The sequence below is a fragment of the Hordeum vulgare genome, chromosome 5H (assembly GCF_904849725.1).
Source record: "Hordeum vulgare subsp. vulgare chromosome 5H, MorexV3_pseudomolecules_assembly, whole genome shotgun sequence".
Classification (NCBI taxonomy): domain Eukaryota; kingdom Viridiplantae; phylum Streptophyta; class Magnoliopsida; order Poales; family Poaceae; genus Hordeum; species Hordeum vulgare.
In genome coordinates, this window is record NC_058522.1 from 231387172 (window position 1) to 231395365 (window position 8194).

Here is an 8194-nt window from a genome sequence, read left to right on the forward strand (position 1 = left end):
GGCTAAACTATCATAATTTAACCAATGTAATAGAAGGTAATTACACGTATATGCAAATATTTTTGTAGTTTCCTATGACATATTCAAGCAAAGTGTGCAAGAAATATATTTACTATGAGAGTAAAATATTTTAGTGAACAACAACAATAAATGCTTCGGAGGAGCAAATTCTAGTACGGCTGATGCCATATAGCCATGTGTGTAGACCTCAATTTATATAGGATAACACTTTAAAGATAATCACCAATATGGTGTAGATCTCGCAGTAATAGAAAACATAGTCTGACTATTGTCAGTAGATGTTTATAATTCTATTACCTTATGTTATCTAGAGGTAGTCACATATTAATATTTGGAAGGGCACTTTGAAGGTAATCATCTTGTAAAACACAAGATGTAGACCTCATAGTAGTGATAATGGATAGTTTAGAAAATTTTGCAGTAGATGCCACCAAATACCTTGTGATTCTCAAATAAATGTGGATAGTCATATTGAGTATGACAGTTCATAATTATAGTTGTTCTTCTAAAACATAGGAAATGTTTGCGACAAAGACATATATAATGTCTTACACTCCGAAGGAATAAATTTACGCAAACCATTCTTTTGCATTAGTATTACTGTGGTAATACATATGGATGCAAACCTTAATAATTTAAATATTTATGTAATATATGAAAACCGGAGGGCTTCAAAGTGGAGTCAACATATTTCTGTAATTTCATTCGCAGAAAGTATAACGATTAATCTGCAAAGTATTCTAAGCCTGAGGGCTCAATGGGGATATGTAAGGGATTGTCTTTCTTTGTATGGATAAGAATCAAACTGATTCGTTTGGGTAGTCATCGGAGAGGATACTGCCTCGTTGCTGGCGCGAGGGCACCGCGATCAAGCATGAGCGAGAGGTCGGGTCGTTGTGTTGGACGATGTTCGCGTCTGAGAACACACCACCGGGACTCGTGTCTTATCTGTTGAAGATATATAATTGTTGTATTGAAAACCCAAAGTGCATTATGCCTGATGACTTGATTACACAATACAGTAATCTAGTGAAACACAAACTTTGATAGCCTAAAGGCTGGCCCAAAATTACAGAAAGTTATACGCGATTAGCATATATATGAGCCAAGGGGTATCCTACATGATGAAAACCTGAGGGGTGTATCAGTATTTTATGGACTTATATGTAATTCGAATGAATTTAGAAAACTAAGCTGCAAAATAGACAAAGGGATAAGATTCCCCGTCTCTTTTCCTGTACAGTTGCTAATGGAGATCGTGGATGTCTCCATTGAGGCATTGACCATTCCTTCCTACAACAACGGGCCGCCGGATGCAGTTTCCAGTTTCCACGTTGTGCCGAGGCCGAAGGCCATTGTTGCGTCGTGGTCTGCTTTGTCGGATGGCGCCGCCGCTGTCGTAGTTCGAGGCCGCGCCTCCACGCGCGCTCGTTGCGAGCAGCCAGACGGAGGCTACAGGCCGCAACAATAGTATTAGCGCGCTAGAGGGCGATTCCGGTCGCCGGCGTCCGCACTCGTGCTGCCCGCATTTGGCGGAGCAGTGGGCGAGCAGCGGGGCCATGCCGATTTCAGAGGCGACGCCCTCGCGTGCCTAAGGGTGGGGACGATTCGTGCGGCCATGCAACTTAAGGCGTCGTCCCCGGTGGGCTACACCGGGGCTCTACGTCGAGAGGCGGAGCAGCGTTATCTCCTACTTCTTGTCGCTGCGTCGCTGATGCGGGCGAGGGCACTACTCCGCCGCGGGTAGGGCGCGTCATCGGTCCTTTGATTTGTGACCTAATCGCTTGTTTAGAGTAGACAGGAAGGCCGCGTCTAGTATGCAATCTGCAAATCAATCTCCGTGCGGATCCATGCTTGCGGATGCATGCTCTTGCGGACTGTTTGGTTCCCCAACGCCGGGAGCAGCGGCTTGGCGGCCGAAGGAAGCCGCCCTTCTCGCCGAGATCGACGCAGTATCGCGCCGGGATCGAGTCACGGCGTACTCGCTAGACGTCCTGCGCCATGGGGTCGACGTCCTGGGTTGAGCGCCGCTGCCAGGGGGCTTCAGCGTGCCATGCACCGGAGGTTGATCCCTCCTTCTTGTGTGTGTCCATTCGATCAAAAGATTCGTGCAGATGCAATCATTAGATTGCTGATCTTAATCACAAGAAGACAAAAGTTAGCACTTCTTGGTGGAAATTCTGTATGGATGCATGGCCGTTCTTGCCGAGGACGTCCGAGCGGAGTCCATTAGCGATGAATTTTCATGATCTGTTCTCCATCGCTGAAGCAAGAACGTCGGTGTCGAGGCCTCGCGGGATGGGGTAGCAGCAAGACCGGCGAGAAGCCATGGGCATGGCTATGCATATTCGCCGTGGTCTTAGGCCGGATTGCTCTGTTGATAGAAACTATGTGCTGATAACGTGTTAGAGTAAAACGAGATTGAATGAAAGTAATGGACAATCAGTCCTGATTTCTATTGATTCTCAAGTTTATATACATCTGGAAGAGGTGCGAACAAGAGGTGCCTGTTCGGAGGCATCTCTTCAGAACAGGTGCGTGTTGGTAATAGAGAGATAGAATAGACATGACTTTTCGGGGTTGGACACCCTTTCCTAATTAATTTCTAACAACAGTTACGCTCGACCTGTCGTCTGTTTTGGACACTTGGACGTAGCTCAACTTCCCCTCGCTGCCCCCCATGCGCCGGTATTTGCTCAGCGTCGGGGAATCAGAGGCATGCAGCATGCTGCAGGTCGGCAGCTCGGCCAAGCGACGCTCCGGCCGGTCGCTAAAGGGGTCGACGGAGAGCGCGCCCCAGGCCACGTCCACCCACCACAGCCGGTCGCCGAACGCCAGCACCTCATGGTTGATGAGCATGCGCCGCCCAGGATCCACCTTGAACGCTCCGACCAGCGGCCGCTCGTCCCACCCCTCTCTCCAAGAGGAACCGGCGAACGACCCTGCGGCAATCCCCTCCCCCGCGACTGCTTTTGTTGAGCTCTGCGACCGCATACCTGTCAGGCGCTTCGTCGGAGCCTTGGGATTGGGTGAGCAGGCCGATGTTGACCCAAACCCTTGCCCTCTCTCTGTCCACCAGCTCACCCTCTCTTTGCTCCCTCTCTCTGGCACATACACACGAAGAAGAATGAGGAAGAACACGGTGGACACGGTGGTTTCCGACGCACATATGCCTACCACTCGAACGGCAATCCTCGAGCACGAACCCAAACACCACACAATTACAATGATCAGCTCGAGGCCTTTTATAGCTGGGCACGATCCGCACGATCCCTACCCAGTCGGTGCCTCGATCGGCCCGCTCCGCCTGCGGCCACCACGCGCACGGCTCGCGGCAAGCCCGCAACTGTCACGCCCACCTCGCGATCCCGTAAACACCTGGACCTAGTCCTACTCCCGCCCACCTCGCGATCCCGTAAACACCTGGACCTAGTCCTACTCCCGTCCGATGGATGCGCACACGCACGCACACACACACGCTATCTGGACATGCCCCAGATAATGGCCATACCCAAGTCGGACCGTCCAAACAATGGTCGGATTATGGCCAGACACTCACACGACGCGATCACAGACTGCACCGAACGTTCAGCGCGCGCGCGCGCGCACTGCACATGCCCGTCGTGGCTTATTTGCTAACAGGCGAAAGAGGTGCTCATCTTGGGACATCCATGCCGGGGACAGGAGGCGGACCAGCTGGGCGCTGAGGGGGTTGCAGACGAAGAGGTTGGCATCCGGTTCCATACCGTCGTGGGCCGCGGCGAGCTCATATAGCAACATGGGGGGGCGATGGCGGGCGTCAACGAAGTCGAGGAGGGCGGGTACGGAGAGATGGGAGACGCAGGCTGTTGTGTCGAGGTCGACGACTGTGCGCGCCCCCGACGACGCCCCTAACGCATCCAGCGCCGCCTGGCTGCTCACAATGGCCCAGGGAGTCACTATACCGGACCAGTAAAAATAGCCAGCCGCTGTAACAGTACCTCAGGGATGACGTTGCATGCGCGAGCGAGGTCCCAGGGTTCCGCTCTTGGGAGAGTGTAATGCCTAGTTTCTGCACACAAATAATTGATTTGCCATGTGCTGACAAGTAGTGAAGAAGCAGATACACAAGAAACCAATACATTTCTTCTATCTATCAGAACCTCCTTATAAGAAACGGTCATGTGACCCTATCATGTATTCATATTAACAAGATGAAGTGGATTTGTAAGTTTCCCCGCCTACAAACATGAACCTCTCCATAAAAAAAATGTTTCATCTCTTAACTACAGTCAACGAGACAAAAAAAAAGTTTAAGAACAGAATATATAAAAAGGTGGCCGGTATGGTATTAGAAGAATATCAGCTGTTGCCATTCCATAATATGACCACTTCATCTTCGTTGAATAATCCCATCACTCAGGCACACCATTTGTTGCAAGTCATCCAGTTCTCACCGAATCGAAGTATATGTAAGACAAAATGTTATCACCTAGTATAAACAAAAGAAAGGTTTACTAAGAACGTGCTAACAACATAAAGTGAATGTAGAGGATGTAAGTTTTTTTTTAAATAACAAGGCAAAAGATTTGCCTCATTCATTAATAAAGAAGGAGTTTATAGAGGATGTAAGTAGGGTACTAACCAGTCGTTCAAAATGAATCTGCACTTCTACCACCTCTCTTGCTGACTAGTTCGCAGAGTCGGCAAGGCAGTGTATCAAGGCTCATTTCACGTGTCCTGCCAAAGTTGCCCAGAACACCACATCGCCTCCATGCATGGTATTCTGCATACGCTACAGGATCATTCGCAAGCGCTTTTACATATGATGCCAGTTCCTTAAGAGAGCTGAATTTGGAGGCATCAATTGCAGAATATGGTGGAATGAAATCCCAGACATTGGGTGCACCGAAGTATATTGGCACTGACCCAGCCTCCAACGCGTAGAACAGCTTTTCTGTCACATAACTTTCTGTCTTGGTGTTCTCGATTGCAAGAACAAACTTGTAATGTGACATTGCACAGTGTAGGTGATCCCACCAGTGTGGTGGACCATTGCCATTGTTTGAGCAAATCGGATACATTGACAGTGCCATGTCAGGACCACCAACATTATTCAAACATTTTCCAAAGGAATGGTGCGGTACCAATGAGAGGAACTCTTCTGCAAGCTTGTCTCTGCGAGGAAGACACCTTGAAGATGACCAATAGATGAGTGCATCCTGATACAAGACAGGAAATCAGCAGTTCAGACAACTATACAAGATCATATTATAGCAGGATGGATAGCATCTTTGTGCAAAACCAATGCAGCAGTGTACGTGCAAACTTATATCTGACAGGTGGAGCACAAACTGCAGAGAACATTTGACATCATGTGCTGCTGTGTCCACTCATTTCCATATTATGAGTTGAGACCATTTTTGGTAGCATCCACTATGCTACTCTTTCGGCTTTTGCCAAGATCCCCAAAAGGAGAGAAACACCTCCAGCTAAGGTGTAACCATGTGAGACTGTAGATGCCTGTTAGTGTGAAATGTTCTACAGACAACTATACTTGATCATGTCAATCTTCTATGTTCTATTTGTACTGTTCCAACTGATGAAGAGCAGTGATTTAGTATAGGGAATCATAATGTTAAATGATACATCGTTGAGATACTAATGTCAAGTAAGCATGGTTGGACATACATAACGCATGGAAAGTTAAAAATCACTGCAAAGGGGATACATGTAAAAAAGTGCCTTAGACCATGATATTACTGTGTTGGGTAATATATACAGTGCAGAATTTGGACATACATTTGTCTTTTCTGTGGATACATGGTAACTCCGGCTAGTGTGGAAAGATTTTCCAGCATATGTTACTTGCAAATCATCATTAGCATGGTAACCTATAAAAATGTCCTCAAAACCAGTTGGTTTCCTACTAGCCTCCAGGTCCAGATAAACACGAAGAGGTAGACCTTTCATTCTCTGCAAAATATGTTAAGAATACTTAAAGTTGAAACTTAGAATAAAATACGAATTTCAGTCAAGAACAAAACAAAGTAAATAGTATGTATTGGTTAGTCAAAAGGACAGATGGTGTTTGATGCCACAAAGAGATTATTGCAGAATTGCAATTCTTATTACCACAAGCATGTGCCCCTTATGACCGAATTGAAACCACCAAGGTAACCAAGAGCGCTCTCGAAATATCATTGTGAGGTGAGCATTGACAGGCAACATTTCTAACATGCAGAAAAAAAACTAGCTCCATGCAGAAATGTTGATTCTCTGATCCATAGTTACAGCTCCCAACTAATACTCAAACGATTGCCTGTACAAATATGTATTAGTTCACAGAACTATCCTACACAAGCATTGAAATGTTGATTAATCTTGAGGATTTGCCCTTTAGCCTTTAGGAGATTTCTAGCCATCACCCTTGCACATACTTATTCATAAAAAGAACTTCATTGATTATCTAGTGACATGGCGCTAGGGTTGACAAAAACTTAAAATCATTCTGCTCTGAACAAGACAGGCTTTATCACTTCCTCAATTTCGGCCAATACCATCCTCTAAGAATTGCCACAAACCATGAATCCCTGCCCTTTCAAAAAGCAAAGTTGTAATCTCTGCCCAATTTGCACTAACAAGAAAACTAACCCATGTCCTTGAGAAGAGCCGAGACAATCAACACAACTCTCGACTCCCTAAGGAAGCAAACATTTGCACCTTGTCAATTTGGATGACAAGTAAGCGTAGGAGTTGAGCTACCTATATTCACCAATTCAGCTCAACTTACACGGCCAGCTCCGGACTCATGTAACAAAGAAATGCCACTTTACCTCGTTATCACAGCAAAGACGGAGCGAGCTGCAGTACCTGCTGCGGCGGCGTAGCGCCCTCGAAGAGCAGCGCATCGGGGCGGTCAACGACTGCGGCGGCCTTGCTCCACACGCAGCTCACTCCACAACGGCATGTGTACACGCCGTCCAGCGCGTCGGGGATCCACGTCCACCCCTTGACGAGTACCCCCACGTGCCGTGTCTTCATCTCCTCGCACCTCGCGCCTCCCCACCCCGCTCCGCCAGTGATGGAAACCATGGCAGAGGCCATCGTCGCGTTAGCGGCGCCGATCTTGGCGCGGATGCGGGGGCACCCGACGGCGGCGTCCCAAGCGCTGAAGGCGGCGAGGGTGGACGTAAAGGCCGACCGCTCGCGGGAGCCGACGGAGTCGAGCGCTGTATCGAAGCGGCGGTTCCCAGTGGCGCCGGCAGCTGGGATGGTAGGGGAGAGCGGGGTGGAGAGGGAGGAGGTTATAGAGGGGAGCTCGAAGTAGCCGGAGAGGAGGAGGAGCAGGAGGAGGGCGGAGGCGAGCATCGGGGCCACGTAATTGATGCGCTTCGGTACGAGCATCGGGGGAGCGGGCATCCGGAAACCTTCTCCGAAGCTCCGCTCGCCGGAGCGGGGAGAGATCTCGGAGGTGAAGCGGGTAGGAGAAGGAGTGTAGTAACGTTACTAGTGTAGGGGGATTTCCAGAAAACTATCGGGGATGTTTCTTCAGGCGGCTTGGTGGTAAGTATTTCTTTCGTTGCTGTAGCTTTCCAATTAGAACCTTGCAGTTTGAGTATTTCTCGTCACAAGGCGCAGTCGTTAGACTGACTGGGTCTCGCTGTCGCGGCTGGTGGCAGCCGGCCGTTGTTTACCATTTCTGCGAGGCTTCCAAGTTCCAACCATTAGAGCATGTTCAGCCGTTCGGCCGGCGTGAAATAGCATCATCTTGGAGTGTGCCGACGAAAAAATCAGCATAAAAGGCTTGGGTTTTCAGCCGCCTCCAAGGTCGTGGCTGAGACGTGGATTTCGGTCCATTTTCAACGTAAATAAGATCACTTTTTGACCTAAAATGAGATCAATTTTGACGACCCTACTTAGCGTTACACACGTAGGTTAAATGTAAATTTTGCTAACCGGCCCTTGCAGCGCTTCACCATGGGCCGGCCTATTTAGAGATTCCATCTGTGTTTTAGCCCGTGAACATTTTTCTAAATCGATGAACTTTTTGGAAAATCAATAAACTTTTTTATTGAAATTGATGAACTTTTTTGAAAATTGGTAAACATAATTTAAAATTCGTGAACTTTTTCAAAATCAGTGAACTGTTTTTAAAAAATGATGAATTTTAGAAATCGATGATTTTTTTTGA

The 8194-nt window shown here is 47.9% G+C and overlaps 2 protein-coding genes across 2 annotated transcripts; both read right to left on the bottom strand.

Annotated features, from left to right (window-relative positions):
• Nucleotides 1-3176: 3176 nt before the first annotated feature.
• LOC123396076 lies at nucleotides 3177-4144 on the bottom strand. The gene is made up of 3 exons (XM_045091106.1): nucleotides 4002-4144; nucleotides 3451-3934; nucleotides 3177-3405 (listed from the first exon to the last, which is right to left on the bottom strand). The coding sequence occupies exons 1-2, from the start codon at nucleotides 4142-4144 to the stop codon at nucleotides 3610-3612; spliced, it is 468 nt and encodes a 155-aa protein (XP_044947041.1). The 3' UTR covers nucleotides 3177-3405; nucleotides 3451-3609.
• LOC123396075 (alpha-(1,4)-fucosyltransferase) lies at nucleotides 4125-7561 on the bottom strand. The gene is made up of 4 exons (XM_045091105.1): nucleotides 6874-7561; nucleotides 5803-5976; nucleotides 4646-5222; nucleotides 4125-4492 (listed from the first exon to the last, which is right to left on the bottom strand). The coding sequence occupies exons 1-3, from the start codon at nucleotides 7420-7422 to the stop codon at nucleotides 4653-4655; spliced, it is 1293 nt and encodes a 430-aa protein (XP_044947040.1). The 5' UTR covers nucleotides 7423-7561; the 3' UTR covers nucleotides 4125-4492; nucleotides 4646-4652.
• Nucleotides 7562-8194: the final 633 nt, after the last annotated feature.